Source organism: Cherax quadricarinatus, chromosome 9 (assembly GCF_038502225.1).
Source record: "Cherax quadricarinatus isolate ZL_2023a chromosome 9, ASM3850222v1, whole genome shotgun sequence".
In the NCBI taxonomy this organism is placed as follows: domain Eukaryota; kingdom Metazoa; phylum Arthropoda; class Malacostraca; order Decapoda; family Parastacidae; genus Cherax; species Cherax quadricarinatus.
In genome coordinates, this window is record NC_091300.1 from 36,212,435 (window position 1) to 36,234,741 (window position 22,307).

Sequence of the window (22,307 nt, forward strand, 5' to 3'; positions counted from 1 at the left end):
ACAATTAGGTGAGTACACACACACACACACACACACACACACACACACACACACACACACACACACACACACACACACACACACACACAGTGCCATGGTACGTGTCAGAGTGTGCGCCTGTGACGAGCGGGGTTCCACAGGGACCAGTGATATTTTTGGTATATGTTAATGACAGGACGGAAGGGACAGACTCAGATGTGTCCCTGTTTGCAGATGATGTGAAGCTAATGAGGAGACTTAAGATCGGATGAGGATTAGGCAGCACTACAAAGAGACCTGGACAGGCTGCAAGCCTGGTCCAACAACTGGCTCCTCGAATTTAACCCTGCCAAATGTAAAGTCATAAAGATCGGAGAAGGGCAAAGAAGACTACAGAGTATGGGCTAGGTGACAAAAGACTGCAAACCTCATCCAAGGAATAGTATCTTGGGGTGAGTATAATTCCGAGCACATTTCCTGAGGCGCACATCAACCAGATAACTGCTGCAGCATATGGGCGCCAGGCAAACCTGAGAATAGCATTCCGATACCTTAGTAGGAATCGTTCAAGATTCTGTACACCGTGTACGTCAGGCCCATACTGGAGTATGCAGCACCAGTTTGGAACCCACACCTGATCAAGCACATCAAGAAATTAAAGAAAATGCAAAGGCTTGCAATACGACTAGTTCCAGAGCTAAGGAGAATGTCCTACGAAGAAAGGTTAGGAAAATCGGTCTGACGACACTGGTGGACAGGAGGGTCAGGGAAGACATGATAGCGACATACAAAATACTGCGAGGAATTGACAAGGTGATCAGAGACAGGACACAGAAACAAGGAGTCACAATTGGAAATTGAAGACTCAGATAAATCAAAGGGATGTTAGGAAGTATTTCTTCAGTCACAGAGTTGTCAGGAAGTGGAATAGTCTGGGAAGTGATGTACTGGGGGCAGGATCCATACATAGCTTTAAAAAGAGGTATGATAAAGCTCATGGAACAGGAAGAGTGACCTAGTAACTACCAGTGAAGAGGCAAGGCCAGGAGCTGTGACTCGACCCTTGCAACCACAACTAGGTGAGTACACACACACACACACACACACACACACACACACAAAATGAAACAAGATGATTACTACATTTTGACCAGACACTGATGACGTGTTCATCCAAAGAGAGCCACAGTGTGGTGCTGAAATACACCGACAGGTTACCTGTAGTCGTGGTCACTGCTAATGTAGCTCAGCCTCAGATCAGGCCTCTCAGCTGTTTGCCTGTTTGATCAGACTATTGGTGCCAGCTGCACACAGGCTAATGTATGCACCACAGTCGGGCTGATCAGGAACTGATCCGACGAACTTATCAAGCTCCTTGTTAAACACAGCTTGGGGTTTTTTGGGTAATTGCCCTTATGTATGAAGGGGAAACCCTGAATAGCCTGGGGCTCCTTAAACTTACCAAGCTTTCTTTTATTGTACTTTTTGCACCCTGACTCACTGGAGATATTTGGCATTGCCTATCTCTTACTATCATATGGAGTAATTTCGGTGTGCATTGGAACTAATCCTGCCAAGATTTTCCAACTGTAGATTATGATGCATCTTTCTTACCTACTTTCCAAAAAGTACATTTCAAGGGGCTTCAATTCCCAGTAGTTCAGGTGCTTGACTGAATTTATACAAGCAGTAAAGGTTCTCTGTACATTCTCATGTTATCCAATTTCGTTTACCCCAAAGAGAGCCATTAATATTCCAACTTGGAGAGAACCAACAACTTTTACAGTATCATCATTGACTTGGCATCTCTTGTTCTGAATATTCTAGTTATATAGCTTATCATTTTCCTTGCAGCTGCGATACCAACATTACTGTAATCCTTGGATGCTAGATCCTCTGACATTATCGTTCCCAAATCCGTTGCACTGAACTTTCGCTCTTTTCAGTAATTTATGTTAGTCTTGTGCTCCATTTCAGTCTATTTCCTTAATTTTTCCATTGCAAAATAACTGAAATTTGTCCTCTTAAAACAATATCCCACCGAAAGACTTTCTTCATATCAACCTGAATGTTTTCTGTGTCCTCAATAGATGCCACTCACGGAACACGAGAGGAAAGGCAGAAACTGAGAGAAATGGCACAAAGACGAAAGGAGGAAAGAGGGATGAGGATGGAGATGGCCAGGAGAACCCAGAATCAGGAGGAAGATCAAATACAGCCTCCCTCACAACCACCTACAGAAGCCCCCCAACCAGGACTACCCCAATGCAACCAGTCTAACCCACAACACACATGCCATATCCAATGCCCCCACCCACCTCATTACAAACTCCACCCCCACAGCAAGCACCCATAATTCCTTATCAGGACTCCCACTTCCCCAACCCCGGTGTACCCCCCAAACCACAGTTTTAGAAAAGAAGTTAAAGGTGTGGTATACAAATGCAGATGGGATAACAAATAAGTGTGAGGAGTGGCATGAAAGAATCAAGGAGACATCCCCAGACATAACAGCACTCACAGAAACAAAGCTCACCAGGATGATAACAGATGCAATCTGGATATCAAATCCTCAGGAAAGATAGAGGGAGGAGGGGGGGAGGAGGAGTTGCACTGCTCATTAAAAACCGGTGGGGATTTAAGGAAATGGAAGGAATGGATGGCATAGGCGAAAGGGACTACTTAGTAGGAACAATCCAGTCTGAGGGCCATAAGGTGGTAATTGCAGCAGTGTACAACCCACCACAGAAGTGCAAGAGGCCAAGAGAAGAATACAACGAGAGCAACAGAGCAATGGTCGACACACTAGCAGAGGTGGCCAGAAGAGCTCACATGGGGGGGAGCAAAGTTATTAGTCATGGGTGATTTCAATCACAACGAGATTGACTGGGAAAACATGGAGCCCCATGGGAGTCCCGAAACATGGAGAGCCAAGATGACGGATGTGGTACTTGAAAACCTCATGCATCAACATGTTAGAGACACTGCCAGAGAGAGAGGCGAGGATGATTCAGCAAGACTGGACCTTGTATTCACCTTGAGTAGTTCGGACATCGAGGATAGGTATGAAAGGCCCCTAGGAGCTAGTGATCATGTGGTTCTGTGCTTTGACTACATGGCTGAGCTACAAGTGGAGAGAGTAGCAGGAATAGGATGGGAAAAACCAAACTGCAAAAGGGGGGACTACACAGGCATGAGGAACTTCCTGCAAGACGTTCAGTGATAGAGAGAAATGGAAGGAAAATCAGTAAAAGAAATGGACTATGTGACAACAAAATGCAAGGAGGCAGAGGAGAGAGAGGTTTGTTCCCAATGGAAACAGAAATAGTGGGAAGACCAGAACGAGTCCTTGGTTCACCCAAAGGTGTAGGGAGGCAAAAACTAGGTGCACTAGAGAATGGAAAAGGTACAGAAGACAAAGGACCCAGGAAAACAAAGATATCAGCCGAAGAGCCAGAAATGAATATGCACAGATAAGAAGGGAGGCTCAGCGACAATACGAAAATGACATAGCATCGAAAGTCAAGTCTGACCCGAAGCTGTTGTATAGCCACATCAGGAGGAAAACAACAGTCAAGAACCAGGTAATCAGACTGACGAAGGATGATGGGGAGTTCACAAGAAACGACCAAGAGGTATGTGAGGAGCTCAACACACGATTTAAAGAAGTATTTGCAGTGGAAAATGGTAGGACTCCAGGAAATCAGAACAGGGAGGTACACCAACAAGAAGGACATGAAGAAGCTGCTATGTGAACTTGATACCTCAAAGGCAGTGGGACCAGACATCTCTCCGTGGGTCCTTAGAGAGGGAGCAGAGATGCTGTGTGTGCAACTAACAAAGATCTTCAACACATCCACTGAAACTGGGCAACTCACCGAGGTATGGAAGATGGCAAATGCAGTCCCAATTTTTAAAAAAGGAGACAGACATGAGGCATTAAACTACAGACCTGTGTCACTAACATGTACAGTATACAAAGTCATGGAGATTATCAGGTGGAACACCTGGAAAGAAACAAGTGTATAATCGACAACCAGCACGGTTTCAGGGAAGGAAAATCCTGTCACAAACCTACTGGAGTTTTATAACAAGGTGACAGAAGTAAGAGAGAGAGGGGTGGATAGACTGCATTTTCTTGGACTGCAATAAGGTCTTCGACACAGTTCCTCAAAAGAGGTTACTGCAAAAGCTAGAGGGACAGGCACACATAACAGTTAAGGCACTACAATGGATCAGATAATACATGACAGGGAGGCAACAACGAGTCATGGTACATGACGAGGTGTCAGAGTGGGCGCCTGTGACAAGCAGGGTTCCACAAGGGTCAGTCCTAGGACCTGTGCTGTTTTTGGTATATGTGAATGACATAACGGAAGGGATAGACTCAGAAGTGTCCTTGTTTGCAGATGATGTGAAGTTAATGAGGAGAATTAAATCGGTCGAGGATCAGGCAGGACTACAAAGACACCTGGACAGGTTACAAGCCTGGTCCAGCAACTGGCTCCTTGAATTTAACCCTGCCAAATGCAAAGTCATGAAGATCGGGGAAGGGCAAAGAAGACCACAGACACAGTATAGTCTAGGTGGCCAAAGACTGCAAACTTCACTCAAGGAAAAGGACCTTGGCGTGAGTATAACACCGAGCACGTCTCCTGAGGCGCACATCAATCAGATAACTGCTGCAGCGTACGGGCGTCTGGGAAACCTAAGGATAGCGTTCCGATACCTCAGTAAGGGATCGTTCAAGACACTGTACACCACTGACATCAGGCCCATAGTGGAGTATGCAGCACCAGTTTGGAATCCACACCTGGTCAAGAACGTCAAGAAATTAGAGAAAGTGCAAAGGTTTGCAACAAGACTAGTCCCAGAGCTAAGGGAACTGTCCGACGAAGAAAGGTTAAGGGAAATTGGCCTGACGACACTGGAGGACTGGAGGGTCTGGGGAGACATGATAATGACATAAAATACTGCGCGGAATAGACAAGGTGGACAAAGACAGGATGTTCCAGAGATGGGACACAGAAACAAGGGGTCACAATTGGAAGTTGAAGACTCAGATGAGTCAAAGGGATATTAGGAAGTATTTCTTCAGTCATAGAGTTGTCAGGCAGTGGAACAGCCTAGAAAGTGACGTAGTGGAGGCGGGAAACATACATAGTTTTAAGACGAGGTTTGATAATGCTCATGGAGCAGGGAAAGAGAGAACCCAGTAGCAATCAGTGAAGAGGCGGGGCCAGGAGCTGTGACTCGACCCCTGCAACCACAAATAGGTGAGTACAAATAGGTGAGTACAGAAATTATGATACAGTGCTATGATTTGTCCTTGTTTATGTCGGATATGAGACAGAGAAACACTGGCGGGAGATTCGTCTGTAAAAATTTGTATTTGTGGTCACAGTGGTGCCTATGCTAACCTTCCTATGGTGTATGAATATACCTAGTTGGATGAATCTTATTGCAGCCAGCTAGCCTAGTGGCTAACGCGTCAGTCTGGAGTTTTACGACTCACTCACCGCGAGTTCAATCTCCGCCCGTACCGTGGTTTGTTTGCAATCGCGTCATTACGATTTCTTGAGTGATGAGAAAGAGAAGTGAGGGCGTACTGTGCCTTGTCTGCCCACTTTCAGTTTCATTTTCTCCAGGTCAGCTCGTTTGTGCCTCTAAACACTACTTATTATACCTGGTATTTGTACATACATACATCTGGATGAAATATCATGTTACATCAAATACAAGGCTTCAGCAAGCGTACCCTGATAACACCATTGATGAAGGCTCTCTTGGCCAGGGGCCCTGGGCCATCAACCGTCTTGCCATCATCCTCAGGACCCCAAGATGCAGAAAAGATGTCTATGTGGTCTGGGTTGAGTGAGATGGCTCGGGCCTCCACTGCATCATTTACCGTCCCATCCAACATCCGCACACCTGAAACACACAGCAAAATACAGTAAACATGGCGACCAGAGGTGTGACACCCCAAGGGATTACAAATGTAGTATTCCAGGTGGCAAATTAAAGTCACAAATGACAATAAAAAAAAGTCCCTGAATAGCATCCAAATCCTGGTGAAACATATTAACCAGTTTCAAGGGTGGCACCAAGATTTCTATGCCGGGGAGGGGGGATGAAGGTGAAGCATAGGGGTTGTTGTCTGGTTGAATGGAGGGGGGGGGGGGGTTAGGAGACTTGTTTTGAAGCAGCGTTATTATTTTTACTAAACAGAGATTTTTTCGGGGACTGAATACCCCCGTAAGTCCCCCTTTACGCTACCCTGGCAGGTTCCTTTATATATCTCTGTAAAAAACAAAATTTTCTTATGTATGTCGTTTCAAAGAACTTGCAATGCAATTGTATTAGACACTCTAGATCAACTGGAAGTCACTGTATATCCTGGGCAAAAAATGGCTGAAGGACATAGCACTCCATATAAATTTATTTCACAAAACATGGCTAAAATATGAATGTAAATATAAACACATATGCAGTATAATGTGATCCTTTATTGACAACGTTTCGCCCACACAGTGGGCTTTATCAAGTCATATCTCCAATGTGAATGTAATAATTCTGCATGTCCGAAATACCTATGATGTTAACCTAAAAAAAAATACAGTAATAAACCACTTTAATGTACAGTAAGTACACATGAGGGGCTGGTTCCATATACGCACACTGCCATAACGTACTGAAGTGAGATATATGGAAAAATATATAAAATAAACCCAGTGAAAAACGGACGTCTTGGGCAGAATAAGAAAGTATTGTATCAACATCCGTGAGCCCAGACTGTATACATTGTTAGAACAATTATAGAAGTTTTCAAGAGAAAACTGGGCATGTACCTCTGCCAAGTGCCGGATCAACCAGGCTGTGATGGATATGTAGGCCAGTGGCTGCCAGCAGTAACAGTCTGTCTAATAAGGCAAGCACTAAACAAGCCCGGGTCAGGGCCGGGGTGCATCGCTAGTATGAAGGTGTGTCGGACTCTTGGTACATAACATGACATTGCTTATCTCCATGAGATGAACTACTGTGTGAACTACTGTGTGATGAACTACTGTGATGAACTACTGTGTGATGAACTACTGTGTGATGAACTGTGTGATGAACTACTGTGTGATCAGCTACTGTGTGATGAACTACTGTGTGATGAACTACTGTGTGATGAACTACTGTGTGATGAACTACTGTGTGATGAACTACTGTGTGATGAACTGTGTGATGAACTGCTGTGTGATGAACTACTGTGTGATCAGCTACTGTGCGATGAACTACTGTGTGATGAACTACTGTGTGATGAACTACTGTGTGATGAACTACTGTGTGATGAACTACTGTGTGATGAACTACTGTGTGATGAACTGCTGTGTGAACTACTGTGTGATGAACTACTGTGTGATGAACTACTGTGTGATGAACTACTGTGTGATGAACTGCTGTGTGATGAACTGTGTGATGAACTACTGTGTGATGAACTACTGTGTGATGAACTACTGTGTGATGAACTACTGTGTGAACTACTGTGTGATGAACTACTGTGTGATGAACTACTGTGTGATGAACTACTGTGTGATGAACTACTGTGTGATGAACTGCTGTGTGATGAACTACTGTGTGATGAACTACTGTGTGATGAACTACTGTGTGATGAACTACTGTGTGATCAGCTACTGTGTGATGAACTACTGTGTGATGAACTACTGTGTGATGAACTACTGTGTGATGAACTACTGTGTGATGAACTACTGTGTGATGAACTACTGTGTGATCAGCTACTGTGTGATGAACTACTGTGTGATGAACTACTGTGTGATGAACTACTGTGTGATGAACTACTGTGTGATGAACTACTGTGTGATGAACTACTGTGTGATGAACTACTGTGTGATGAACTGCTGTGTGATGAACTACTGTGTGATCAGCTACTGTGTGATGAACTACTGTGTGATGAACTACTGTGTGATGAACTACTGTGTGATGAACTACTGTGTGATGAACTACTGTGTGATGAACTGCTGTGTGATGAACTACTGTGTGATGAACTACTGTGTGATCAGCTACTGTGTGATGAACTACTGTGTGATGAACTACTGTGTGAACTACTGTGTGATGAACTACTGTGTGATGAACTACTGTGTGATGAACTGCTGTGTGATGAACTACTGTGTGATCAGCTACTGTGTGATGAACTACTGTGTGATCAGCTACTGTGTGATGAACTACTGTGTGATGAACTACTGTGTGATGAACTACTGTGTGATGAACTACTGTGTGATGAACTACTGTGTGATGAACTGTGTGATGAACTACTGTGTGATGAACTACTGTGTGATGAACTGCTGTGTGATGAACTGTGTGATGAACTACTGTGTGATGAACTACTGTGTGATGAACTACTGTGTGATGAACTGCTGTGTGATGAACTACTGTGTGATCAGCTACTGTGTGATGAACTACTGTGTGATGAACTACTGTGTGATGAACTACTGTGTGATGAACTACTGTGTGATGAACTACTGTGTGATGAACTACTGTGTGATGAACTGCTGTGTGATGAACTACTGTGTGATCAGCTACTGTGTGATGAACTACTGTGTGATGAACTACTGTGTGATGAACTACTGTGTGATGAACTACTGTGTGATGAACTGCTGTGTGATGAGCTACTGTGTGATGAGCTACTGTGTGACGAGCTGTGTGATGAACTGCTGTGTGAACTACTGTGTGATGAGCTACTGTGTAACCAGCTACTGTGTGATCAGCTACTGTGTGATCAGCTACTGTGTGATCAACTGTGTGATGAGCTACTGTGTGATGACCTGTGTGATGAGCTACTGTGTGATGAGCTATGTGATCAGCTACTGTGTGATCAACTGTGATGAGCTTCTATGTGATCAGCTACTGTGTGATGAACTGTGTGATGAGCTGTGTGATCAACTGTGTGATGAGCTGTGTGATGACCTGTGTGATGAGCTACTGTGTGATCAACTGTGTGATGAGCTATGTGATCAGCTACTGTGTGATGAGCTACTGTGATCAACTGTGATCAGCTGTGTGATGAGCTACTGTGTGATGAGCTACTGTGTGATGACCTGTGTGATCAGCTATTGTGTGATGACCTGTGTGATGAGCTACTGTGTGATCAGCTACTGTGTGATGACCTGTGTGATGAGCTACTGTGTGATCAGCTACTGTGTGATCAGCTATTGTGTGATGACCTGTGTGATGAGCTACTGTGTGATCAGCTACTGTACTGTGTGATGACCTGTGTGATCAGCTATTGTGTGATGACCTGTGTGATGAGCTATGTGATGAGCTGTGTGATCAGCTACTGTGTGATGAGCTACTGTGCGAGCTACTGTGTGATCAACTGTGTGATGAGCTACTGTGTGATGACCTGTGTGATGAGCTGTGTGAGCTGTGATGAGCTATGTGATGAGCTACTGTGAGATGAGCTACTGTGTGATGAGCTACTGTGTGATGAGCTATGTGATCAGCTACTGTGTGATGAGCTGTGTGATGAGCTACTGTGTGATGAGCTACTGTGCGAGCTATTGTGTGATCAACTGTGATCAGCTGTGTGATGAGCTACTGTGTGATGAGCTACTGTGTGATCAGCTACTGTGTGATGACCTGTGTGATCAGCTGTGTGATGACCTGTGTGATGAGCTACTGTGTGATGAGCTACTGTGTGATGAGCTACTGTGTGATGAGCTATGTGATGAGCTGTGTGATGAGCTACTGTGTGATCAGCTACTGTGTGATGAGCTATGTGATCAGCTAATGTGTGATCAGCTGTGTGATCAGCTACTGTGTGATGAGCTGTGTGATGAGCTGTGTGATGAGCTACTATGTGATGAGCTGTGTGATGAGCTATGTGATCAGCTAATGTGTGATCAGCTGTGTGATCAGCTATTGTGTGATGAGCTACTATGTGATGAGCTACTATGTGATGAGCTGTGTGATGAGCTATGTGATCAGCTAATGTGTGATCAGCTACTGTGTGATCAGCTACTGTGTGATGACCTGTGTGATGAGGTACTGTGTGATGAGCTGTGTGATGAGCTACTGTGTGATGAGCTACTGTGTGATGAGCTACTGTGTGATGAGCTACTATGTGATCAGCTACTCTATGATCAGCTACTGTGTGATGACCTGTGTGATCAGCTACTGTGTGATCAGCTACTTTGTGATCAGCTACTGTGTGACCTGTGTGATCAGCTACTGTGTGATCAGCTACTGTGTGATCAGGTACTTTGTGATCAGGTACTGTGTGATCAGGTACTTTGTGATCAGCTACTGTGTGATGACCTGTGCGATCAGCTACTGTGTGATCAGCTACTGTGTGATCAGCTACTGTGTGATCAGGTACTGTGTGATCAGGTACTGTGTGATCAGCTACTGTGTGATCAGCTACTGTGTGATCAGCTACTGTGTGATCAGCTACTGTGTGATCAGCTACTGTGTGATCAGCTACTGTGTGATCAGCTACTGTGTGATCAGCTACTGTGTGATCAGCTACTGTGGACTCTTGTCTCCTCCTGGTTCTACTTCAGGAACGGCATCACTCTCCATTCATCACATGGAAAACTTAGGTTCAACTCTTCCTCTCTAATAATAACTTTTTCCATGCATTATTGAGGTTAAATCTTCATTAGACCACATATGATACAATTACTCTATCATTTGCTACTTGTTATCTCCATTATAAACAACTGTTTCCAAACTTGTTTTTTTTAATGTTCAATTTTTGTCATATTTCTTTCTCTCTTCATTGCTTTTATTGAGTTTAATTCACTACGTCATGCACAAAGTCCATCCTGCGTGATGGAATATGACAGGGAAACAGTTGACTAACTTCAGTGGCTGTAACAGGGAAACAGACTACCAGCTTCAGTGGCTGTAACAGGGAAACAGACTACCAGCTTCAGTGGCTGTAACATACTACAGACTACCAGCTTTAGTGGCTACAATAGATTACTAGCTTCAGTGGCTGCAACAGATTACTAGCTTCAGTGGTTGTAACAGATTTCTAGCTTTAGCCTACCTGGAGTTTACCTGGAGAGAGTTTCGGGGGTCAACGTCCCCGCGGCCCGGTCTGTGACCAGGCCTCATGGTGGATCAGGGTCTGATCAACCAGGCTGTTACTGCTGACTGCACGCAATCCAACGTACGAACCACAGCTTGGCTGGTCAGGTACCGACTTTAGGTGCTTGTCCAGTGCCAGCTTGAAGACAGCCAGGGGTCTAGTGGTAATCCCCCCTATGTATGCTGGGAGGCAGTTGAACAGTCTTGGGCCCCTGACACTTATTGTGTTGTCTCTTAACGCGCTAGTGACAACCGTGCTTTTCATTGGGGGGATGTTGCATCGTCTGCCGAGTCTTTTGCTTTCGTAGGGAGTGATTTTCATGTGCAAGTTTAGTACTAATCCCTCTAGGATTTTCCAGGTGTATATAATCATGTATCTCTCCCGCCTGCGTTCCAGGAAGTACAGGTTCAGGAACTTCAAGCGCTCCCAGTAATTTAGGTGTTTTATCTCCGTTATGCGCGCCGTGAAGGTTCTCTGTACATTTTCTAGGTCAGCAATTTCACCTGCCTTGAAAGGTGCTGTTAGTGTGCAGCAATATTCCAGCCTAGATAGAACAAGCGACCTGAAGAGTGTCATCATGGTCTTGACATCCCTAGTTTTGAAGGTTCTCATTATCCATCCTGTCATTTTTCTAGCAGATGCGACTGATACAGGTCTTTGACGTTAGTTTTTCGCTCTATTGTGTGGTTGGAATTTGTTTTATACTCTGATGAAGTTTTAATTTCCTCATGTTTACCATATCGGAGTAATTGAAATTTCTCATCGTTGAACTTCATACTGTTTTCTGCAGCCCACTGAAAGATCTGGTTCATGTCCACCTGGAGTCTTTCAGTGTCTGCAATGGAAGACACTGTTATGCAGATTCGGGTGTCATCTGCAAAGGAAGACACGATGCTGTGGCTTACATCCTTGTCTATGTCAGATATGAGGGTGAGGAACAAGATGGGAGCGAGTACTGTGCCTTGCGGAACAGAGCTTTTCACCGTAGCCGCCTCAGACTTTACTCTGTTGACTACTACTCCTTTTGTTCCATTTGTCAGGAAATTATAGATTCATCTACCAACTTTTCCTGTTATTCCTTTAGCACGCATTTTGTGCGCTATTACGCCAAGGTCATACTTGTCGAAGGCTTTTGCAAAGTCTGTGTATATTACGCCTGCATATTTTTGTCTTCTATTGCATCTAGGACCTTGTCGTAGTGATCCAGCAGGAGCGACGTGCTCTAAAGCCATGTTGCCCTGGGTTGTGTAACTGATGGGTATCTAGATGGGTGGCGGCTTCTTAGGACCCTTTCGAAGATTTTTATGATATGGGATGTTAGCGCTATCGGTCTGTCGTTCTTTGCTATTGCTTTCCTGCCCCCTTTGTGGAGTGGGGCTATGTCTATTGTTTTTAGTAACTGTGGGACGACCCCAGTGTCCATGCTCCCTCTCCATAGGATGTTAAAAGCACGTGATAGGAGCTTCTTGCAGTTCTTGACGAACACGGAGTTCCATGAGTCTGGCCCTGGGGCAGAGTGCATGGGCATGTCATTTATCGCCTGTTCGAAGTCATTTGGCGTCAGAATAACGTCAGATAGGCTTGTGTTTACCAAATTCTGTGGTTCTCTCATAAAAAATTCATTTAGATCTTCGACTCTCAGTCTGGTTAGCGGCTTGCTAAAAACCGAGTCATACTGGAACTTGAGTACCTCACTCATTTCCTGGCTGTCATCTGTGTAGGACCCATATTGTTTAAGTAGGGACCTAATACTGGATGTTGTTCTCGACTTTGATTTGGCATAAGAAAAGAAATACTTTGGGTTTCTTTCGATTTCATTGATGGCTTTTAGTTCTTCCCGTGATTCCTGACTCCTATAAGATTCCTTTAGCTTTAGTTCGATGTTTGCTATTTCTCTGACCAGTGTCTCCCTACGCATTGCAGATATATTGGCCTCTTTTAGCCGCTCTGTTATTCCTTTCCGTCGCCTGTAATGGGAGCGCCTGTCTCTTTCTATTTTACATCTACTCCTCCTTTTTCTTAAAGGAATAAGCCTTGAGTATACATCGAGTGCCACCGAGCTCATCTGTTCTAGGCATAAGTTGGAGTCTGTGTTGCTTAGTCTATCTTCCCAGCTTATATCGTTTAGGACTTGGTTTACTTGGTCCCACTTTATGTTCTTGTTATTGACGTTGAATTTGGTGATGGCTCCTTCGTGCCTGATCCCATTTCGTCGGTCTGCAGCTCCGCGCATACATGTCTGAACCTTAATTATGTTGTGATCCGAGTATAATGTTTCTGATATGGTGACATTTCGTATCAGATCATCATTGTTAGTGAAAATGAGGTCCAGTGTATTCTCCAATCTAGTAGGCTCTATCATTTGTTGTTTCAAGGTGAATTTTGTGCAGAGATTTAAAAGCTCGTGTGTGAGTTCTCGTCAGAGCTGCCTCCTGGTGTTATCACTGCAACAACATTATTTGCTATATTCCTCCATTTTAGGTGCCTTAAGTTGAAATCCCCCAGAAGCAAGATATTGGGGTCAGGAGCTGGAAGATTTTCCAGATAGTGGTCAATTTTCAACAGCTGTTCCTGGAATTGTTGGGACGTTGCATCCGGAGGCTTGTATACTACCACAATGACTAGATTTTGGTTCTCGATCTTTACTGCTAAAACTTCAGCCACATAATTTGAGGCATTTAGCAGTTCTGTACAAATAAGTGACTCTGCGATATACAGGCCAACCTCCCATCCCCCCTCCCTTTTGCCTGTTCACTCTGTCGCATCTGTATAGGTTGTAACCTGGGATTCATATTTCGTTGTCCAAGTGATCCTTTATGTGGGTCTATGTGAAAGCCGCGAACATAGCATTTGCCTCTGCAAGCAGTCCACGGATGAAAGGTATTTTGTTCGTTGCTGGCTTTAGACCCTGTATATTTGCAAAGAAGAATGTCATCGGACTGGTGGTATTGGTGGTACTGGGGGGGTTGCAACAGATTACTAGCCTCAGTGGTTGTAACAGATTACTAGCTTCATTGGCTGTAACAATTACTAGCTTCAGCGGCTATAACAGACTACTAGCTTCAGTGGTTGTAACAGATTACTAGCTTCAGTGGCTGCAACAATTACTAGCTTCAGTGGCTGTAACAGACTACTAGCTTCAGTGGCTGCAACAGATTACTAGCTTCAGTGGTTGTAACAGATTACTAGCTTCAGTGGCTGTAACAGACTACTAGCTTCAGTGGTTGTAACAGATTACTAGCTTCAGTGGCTGCAACAACTAGCTTCAGTGGCTGTAACAGACTACTAGCTTCAGTGGTTGTAACAGATTACTAGCTTCAGTGGCTGCAACAACTAGCTTCAGTGGCTGTAACAGACTACTAGCTTCAGTGGCTGCAACAGATTACTAGCTTCAGTGGCTGTAACAGATTACTAGCTTCAGTGGTTGTAACACTAGCCTCAGTGGATGCAACAGATTACTACCTTCAGTGGCTGTAACAGACTACTAGCTTCAGTGGCTGTAACAGATTACTAGCTTCAGTGGCTGTAACAATTTACTAGCTTCAGTGGCTGTAACAGGGAAACCGACTACTACCTTCAGTGGTTGTAACAATTACTAGCCTCAGTGGATGTAACAGGGAAACTGACTACTAGCTTCAGTGGCTGTAACAGACTACTAGCTTCACTGGCTGTAACAGACTACTAGCTTCAGTGGCTGTAACAATTACTAGCTTCAGTGGCTGTAACATTACTAGCTTCAGTGGCTGTGACATTACTTGGTTCAGTGGCTCTAACAGATTACTAGCTTCAGTGGCTGTAACAGGGAAACTGACTACTAGCTTCAGTGGCTGTAACAGGCTACTAGCTTCAGTGGCTGTAACAGACTACTAGCTTCAGTGGCTGTAACAGACTACTAGCTTCACTGGCTGTAACAGACTACTAGCTTCACTGGCTGTAACAGACTACTAGCTTCACTGGCTGCAACAGACTACTAGCTTCACTGGCTGCAACATACTAGCTTCACTGGCTGCAACAGACTACTAGCTTCACTGGCTGTAACAGACTACTAGCTTCACTGGCTGCAACAGACTACTAGCTTCACTGGCTGTAACAGAGTACTAGCTTCACTGGCTGCAACAGACTACTAGCTTCACTGGCTGCAACATACTACTAGCTTCAATGGCTGGACTAGCTTCACTGGCTGTAACAGACTACTAGCTTCACTGGCTGCAACAGACTACTAGCTTCACTGGCTGTAACAGACTACTAGCTTCACTGGCTGCAACAGACTACTAGCTTCACTGGCTGTAACAGACTACTAGCTTCACTGGCTGCAACAGACTACTAGCTTCACTGGCTGCAACAGACTACTAGCTTCACTGGCTGTAACAGACAGGCTGCAACAGACCACTAGCTTCACTGGCTGTAACAACACTAGCTTCACTGGCTGTAACAGACTACTAGCTTCACTGGCTGTAACAGACTACTAGCTTCACTGGCTGTAACAGACTACTAGCTTCACTGGCTGTAACAGACTACTAGCTTCACTGGCTGTAACAGACTACTAGCTTCACTGGCTGTAACAGACTACTAGCTTCATTGGCTGCAATAGACTACTAGCTTCACTGGCTGTAACAGACTACTAGCTTCACTGGCTGTAACAGACTATTAGCTTCAGTGGCTGTAACAATTACTAGCTTCAGTGGCTGTAACAGATTACTAGCTTCAGTGGCTGTAACAGACTACTAGCTTCACTGGCTGTAACAGACTAGCTTCACTGGCTGTAACAGACTACTAGCTTCACTGGCTGTAACAGACTACTAGCTTCACTGGCTGTAACAGACTACTAGCTTCACTGGCTGTAACAGACTACTAGCTTCACTGGCTGTAACAGACTACTAGCTTCACTGGCTGCAACAGACTACTAGCTTCACTGGCTGTAACAGACTACTAGCTTCACTGGCTGCAACAGACTACTAGCTTCACTGGCTGTAACAGACTACGAGCTTCACTGGCTGCAACAGACTACTAGCTTCACTGGCTGCAACATACTTCACTGGCTGCAGACTACTAGCTTCACTGGCTGTAACAGACTACTACTAGCTTCACTGGCTGTAACAGACTACTAGCTTCACTGGCTGCAACAGACTACTAGCTTCACTGGCTGTAACAGACTACTAGCTTCACTGGCTGTAACAGACTACTAGCTTCACTGGCTGCAACAGACTACTAGCTTCACTGGCTGTAACAGACTACTAGCTTCACTGGCTGCAACAGACTACTAGCTTCACTGGCTGTAACAGACTACTAGCTTCACTGGCTGCAACAGACTATTAGCTTCACTGGCTGCAACAGACTACTAGCTTCACTGGCTGTAACAGACTAGCTTCACTGGCTGCAACAGACCACTAGCTTCACTGGCTGTAACAGACTACTAGCTTCACTGGCTGTAACAGACTACTAGCTTCACTGGCTGTAACAGACTACTAGCTTCACTGGCTGTAACAGACTACTAGCTTCACTGGCTGTAACAGACTACTAGCTTCACTGGCTGCAACAGACTACTAGCTTCACTGGCTGTAACAGACTACTAGCTTCACTGGCTGTAACAGACTACTAGCTTCACTGGCTGCAAGACTACTAGCTTCACTGGCTGTATCAGACTACTAGCTTCACTGGTTGTAACAGACTACTAGCTTCACTGGCTGTAACAGACTACTAGCTTCACTGGCTGCAACAGACTACTAGCTTCACTGGCTGTAACAGACTACTAGCGTCACTGGCGGTAACAGACTACTAGCTTCACTGGCTGTAACAGACTACTAGCTTCACTGGCTGTAACAGACTACTAGCTTCACTGGCTGTAACAGACTACTAGCTTCACTGGCTGTAACAGACTACTAGCTTCACTGGCTGTAACAGACTACTAGCTTCACTGGCTGCAACAGACTACTAGCTTCACTGGCTGTAACAGACTACTAGCTTCACTGGCTGTAACAGACTAGCTTCACTGGCTGTAACAGACTACTAGCTTCACTGGCTGTAACAGACTACTAGCTTCACTGGCTGTAACAGACTACTAGCTTCACTGGCTGCAACAGACTACTAGCTTCACTGGCTGTAACAGACTACTAGCTTCACTGGCTGTAACAGACTACTAGCTTCACTGACTGTAACAGACTACTAGCTTCACTGGCTGCAACAGACTATTAGCTTCACTGGCTGTAACAGACTACTAGCTTCACTGGCTGTAACAGACTACTAGCTTCACTGGCTGTAACAGACTACTAGCTTCACTGGCTGCAACAGACTACTAGCTTCACTGGCTGTAACAGACTAGCTTCACTGGCTGCAACAGACTACTAGCTTCACTGGCTGTAACAGACTACTAGCTTCACTGGCTGCAACAGACTACTAGCTTCACTGGCTGTAACAGACTACTAGCTTCACTGGCTGCAACAGACTACTAGCTTCACTGGCTGTAACAGACTACTAGCTTCACTGGCTGCAACAGACTACTAGCTTCACTGGCTGTAACAGACTACTAGCTTCACTGGCTGCAACAGACTACTAGCTTCACTGGCTGCAACAGACTACTAGCTTCACTAGCTGTAACAGACTAGCTTCACTGGCTGCAACAGACTACTAGCTTCACTGGCTGTAACAGACTACTAGCTTCACTGGCTGTGACAGACTACTAGCTTCACTCTCTGCAACAGACTACTAGCTTCACTGGCTGTAACAGACTACTAGCTTCACTGGCTGTAACAGACTACTAGCTTCACTGGCTGCAACAGACTACTAGCTTCACTGGATGTAACAGACTACTAGCTTCACTGGCTGTAACAGACTACTAGCTTCACTCTCTGCAACAGACTACTAGCTTCACTGGCTGTAACAGACTACTAGCTTCACTGGCTGTAACAGACTACTAGCTTCACTGGCTGCAACAGACTACTAGCTTCACTGGCTGCAACATACTAGCTTCACTGGCTGCAACAGACTACTAGCTTCACTGGCTGTAACAGACTACTAGCTTCACTGGCTGTAACAGACTACTAGCTTCACTGGCTGTAACAGACTACTAGCTTCACTGGCTGCAACAGACTACTAGCTTCACTGGCTGTAACAGACTACTAGCTTCACTAACAGACTACTAGCTTCACTGGCTGTAACAGACTACTAGCTTCACTGGCTGTAACAGACTACTAGCTTCACTGGCTGTAACAGACTACTAGCTTCACTGGCTGTAACAGACTACTAGCTTCACTGGCTGTAACAGACTACTAGCTTCACTGGCTGTAACAGACTACTAGCTTCACTGGCTGCAACAGACTACTAGCTTCACTGGCTGTAACAGACTACTAGCTTCACTGGCTGTAACAGACTACTAGCTTCACTGGCTGTAGCTTCACTGGCTGCAACATACTAGCTTCACTGGCTGTAACAGACTACTAGCTTCACTGGCTGTAACATACTAGCTTCACTGGCTGTAACAGACTACTAGCTTCACTGGCTTCAACAGACTACTAGCTTCACTGGCTGTAACAGACTACTAGCTTCACTGGCTGCAACAGGCTACTAGCTTCACTGGCTGCAACAGACTACTAGCTTCACTGGCTGCAACAGACTACTAGCTTCACTGGCTGCAACAGACTACTAGCTTCACTGGCTGTAACAGACTACTAGCTTCACTGGCTGTAACAGACTACTAGCTTCACTGGCTGTAACAGACTACTAGCTTCACTGGCTGCAACAGACTACTAGCTTCACTGGCTGTAACAGACTACTAGCTTCACTGGCTGTAACAGACTACTAGCTTCACTGGCTGTAACAGACTACTAGCTTCACTGGCTGTAACAGACTACTAGCTTCACTGGCTGTAACAGACTACTAGCTTCACTGGCTGTAACAGACTACTAGCTTCACTGGCTGCAACAGACTACTAGCTTCACTGGCTGTAACAGACTACTAGCTTCACTGGCTGTAGCTTCAACAGACTACTAGCTTCACTGGCTGTAACAGACTACTAGCTTCACTGGCTGCAACAGACTACTAGCTTCACTGAACAGACTACTAGCTACTGACTACTAGCTTCACTGGCTGTAACAGACTACTAGCTTCACTGGCTTCAACAGACTACTAGCTTCACTGGCTGTAACAGACTACTAGCTTCACTGGCTGCAACAGGCTACTAGCTTCACTGGCTGCAACAGACTACTAGCTTCACTGGCTGCAACATACTAGCTTCACTGGCTGCAACAGACTACTAGCTTCACTGGCTGTAACAGACTACTAGCTTCACTGGCTGTAACAGACTACTAGCTTCACTGGCTGTAACAGACTACTAGCTTCACTGGCTGCAACAGACTACTAGCTTCACTGGCTGTAACAGACTACTAGCTTCACTGGCTGCAACAGACTACTAGCTTCACTGGCTGTAACAGACTACTAGCTTCACTGGCTGTAACAGACTACTAGCTTCACTGGCTGTAACAGACTACTAGCTTCACTGGCTGTAACAGACTACTAGCTTCACTGGCTGTAACAGACTACTAGCTTCACTGGCTGCAACAGACTACTAGCTTCACTGGCTGTAACAGACTACTAGCTTCACTGGCTGTAACAGACTACTAGCTTCACTGGCTGTAGCTTCACTGGCTGCAACAGACTACTAGCTTCACTGGCTGTAACAGACTACTAGCTTCACTGGCTGTAACAGACTACTAGCTTCACTGGCTGTAACAGACTACTAGCTTCACTGGCTTCAACAGACTACTAGCTTCACTGGCTGTAACAGACTACTAGCTTCACTGGCTGCAACAGGCTACTAGCTTCACTGACTGCAACAGACTACTAGCTTCACTGGCTGCAACAGACTACTAGCTTCACTGGCTGTAACAGACTACTAGCTTCACTGGCTGCAACAGACTACTAGCTTCACTGGCTGTAACAGACTACTAGCTTCACTGGCTGCAACAGACTACTAGCTTCACTGGCTGTAACAGACTACTAGCTTCACTGGCTGTAACAGACTACTAGCTTCACTGGCTGTATCAGACTACTAGCTTCACTGGCTGCAACAGACTACTAGCTTCACTGGCTGTAACAGACTACTAGCTTCACTGGCTGTAACAGACTACTAGCTTCACTGGCTGCAACAGACTACTAGCTTCACTGGCTGTAACAGACTACTAGCTTCACTGGCTGCAACAGACTACTAGCTTCACTGGCTGTAACAGACTACTAGCTTCACTGGCTGCAACAGACTACTAGCTTCACTGGCTGCAACAGACCACTAGCTTCACTGGCTGTAACAGACTACTAGCTTCACTGGCTGTAACAGACTACTAGCTTCACTGGCTGCAACAGACTACTAGCTTCACTGGCTGCAACAGACTACTAGCTTCACTAGCTGTAACAGACTAGCTTCACTGGCTGCAACAGACTACTAGCTTCACTGGCTGTAACAGACTACTAGCTTCACTGGCTGCAACAGACTACTAGCTTCACTGGCTGCAACAGACCACTAGCTTCACTGGCTGTAACAGACTACTAGCTTCACTGGCTGTAACAGACTACTAGCTTCACTGGCTGTAACAGACTACTAGCTTCACTGGCTGTAACTGGGAAACAGGACAGTCAAACAAATTTATGTTTCTATATTACATTCTTTTCTCTTGTGGATTGATTTATTAACTTAAATATAGGTAAATTGTTCGTGTTGCACCAAACTCAACTTATCATTCTAATCTAACCTTGATAAAACTTGCATAATTTTGTGTGAATATCACCCAACCTGTCGAAGGGTAGCCAAAATCTAATTAGTATTATTTAGCATAAATGAAATGTATTAATTCCGTTATATTTACACTGATTTTTCATTGAGTTAAAAGAATAACAAATGTACGTTGCTCATTTATTTAATTTGACTAATAAAAAAAGCTTCATGTGTGAGCAAACTACATGTTCATGGAGTTTTGGCGAGAGTCGCATTACTCCCAAAAACTAGTGGTAGTTTTAGATGGAAGGAGTGTTAACCCACTATGTACGCAAGTAGACGTGAACATCAAGATTTGGACCAAAGAAAAATTTCGGTGCATAAAGGAATAAATACTTGTGCTGAGACACGTACCTGAGGGAAGGACGACTAAGAACCCCAATGAAAGTAAATTACACTGACTTGATTAGGTTACTCTAGACTAAAACTACATTTGTATGACCCAAGTACACTCGAAGGATGAAGGAATGACCACCTTAAACATACTTCTCCAGGCTGAGGGACTGAACACCTCATATCTACATCGCCACAACTTCTGCTGTTACCTCTGTATTTCGACTGAAGAATTCTGAGCAAGCAAAACGTCTCGTCAGTGATGATGATAAACAACTGTACATGTGTAGGTACAAATTTTTCCTATTCTGTAAAACTGAACGTAAATTTCCTGATTAAGGCTTGATTTACCTCTCTCAAAAGGCAAATGGACACTCCTGGTAGGGAGGGCAAGGTGGGGGAGGTCCTTTTTGTTTTGTTTTTGTTAGGCCATAAGATCGATGGCGAAAATGGGGAGGGGGAAGGACTGTAGTAGGAGAGAGCAGTGAAAAATATGTTGCGAGCAGACAGGAAGAGTGAAGTAGCAGGGAAGGTTAAGTGGCCTGACCACTCAGCAGGCAACCCTCAGCATCTTCATGGCACACAATTCACCGTTATCAAGTATTTTAATACAACCTTTCACCAGTGCCTTGCATATCCAGCTGGCATGGCAACCTTGACACACTGGCTACTTTCACAAGAAGGTCTCTGATAAATATTGAACACTGTTGCCACGCTTTCAGTCTCCTCTCCTCCACTCCTACCAGCACATTACAATAGTTAACTTTAACAACGAAACATTAAATAAGAAAAGTAAACAAACATTGCAAGGTACAACAGACATCGCAGCAGCAGCAGATGTCACACCACCACCACCTCCTCCTCCTCCTGTTCCTGCTCCTGCTCCTGCTCCTGCTCCTGCTCCTCCTCCTCCTCCTGCTCCCCCTCCTCCTGCTCCCCCTCCTCCTGCTGCTGCTGCTCTGGTCGCTGCCGCCGCCGGTCATCCGTAAAACTCTTCCGTCCACAACTACACGGATATAATGACCACGGTTCTATAAGCCATATTTATCGACCTAACTTCTCACTTCCTTGGATCGAACCTGATTACCTCCGTTTTTTCCCAGGTACTGAATGGCACCTACAGCGTTATTGCTACCCATT

The 22,307-nt window shown here is 45.0% G+C and overlaps 1 protein-coding gene across 2 annotated transcripts in view; it reads right to left on the minus strand.

The window, feature by feature from the left end:
- Positions 1-22,307, minus strand: part of Fur2 (furin-like protease 2) — a 1,176,928-nt gene that overhangs the window by 163,140 nt on the left and 991,481 nt on the right. For both annotated transcript variants that reach the window (XM_070083390.1, XM_070083389.1), the window contains exon 6: positions 5,738-5,910. In XM_070083390.1, the coding sequence (XP_069939491.1) occupies positions 5,738-5,910 (173 nt within the window). The remainder of the gene's footprint in view (positions 1-5,737; positions 5,911-22,307) is intronic.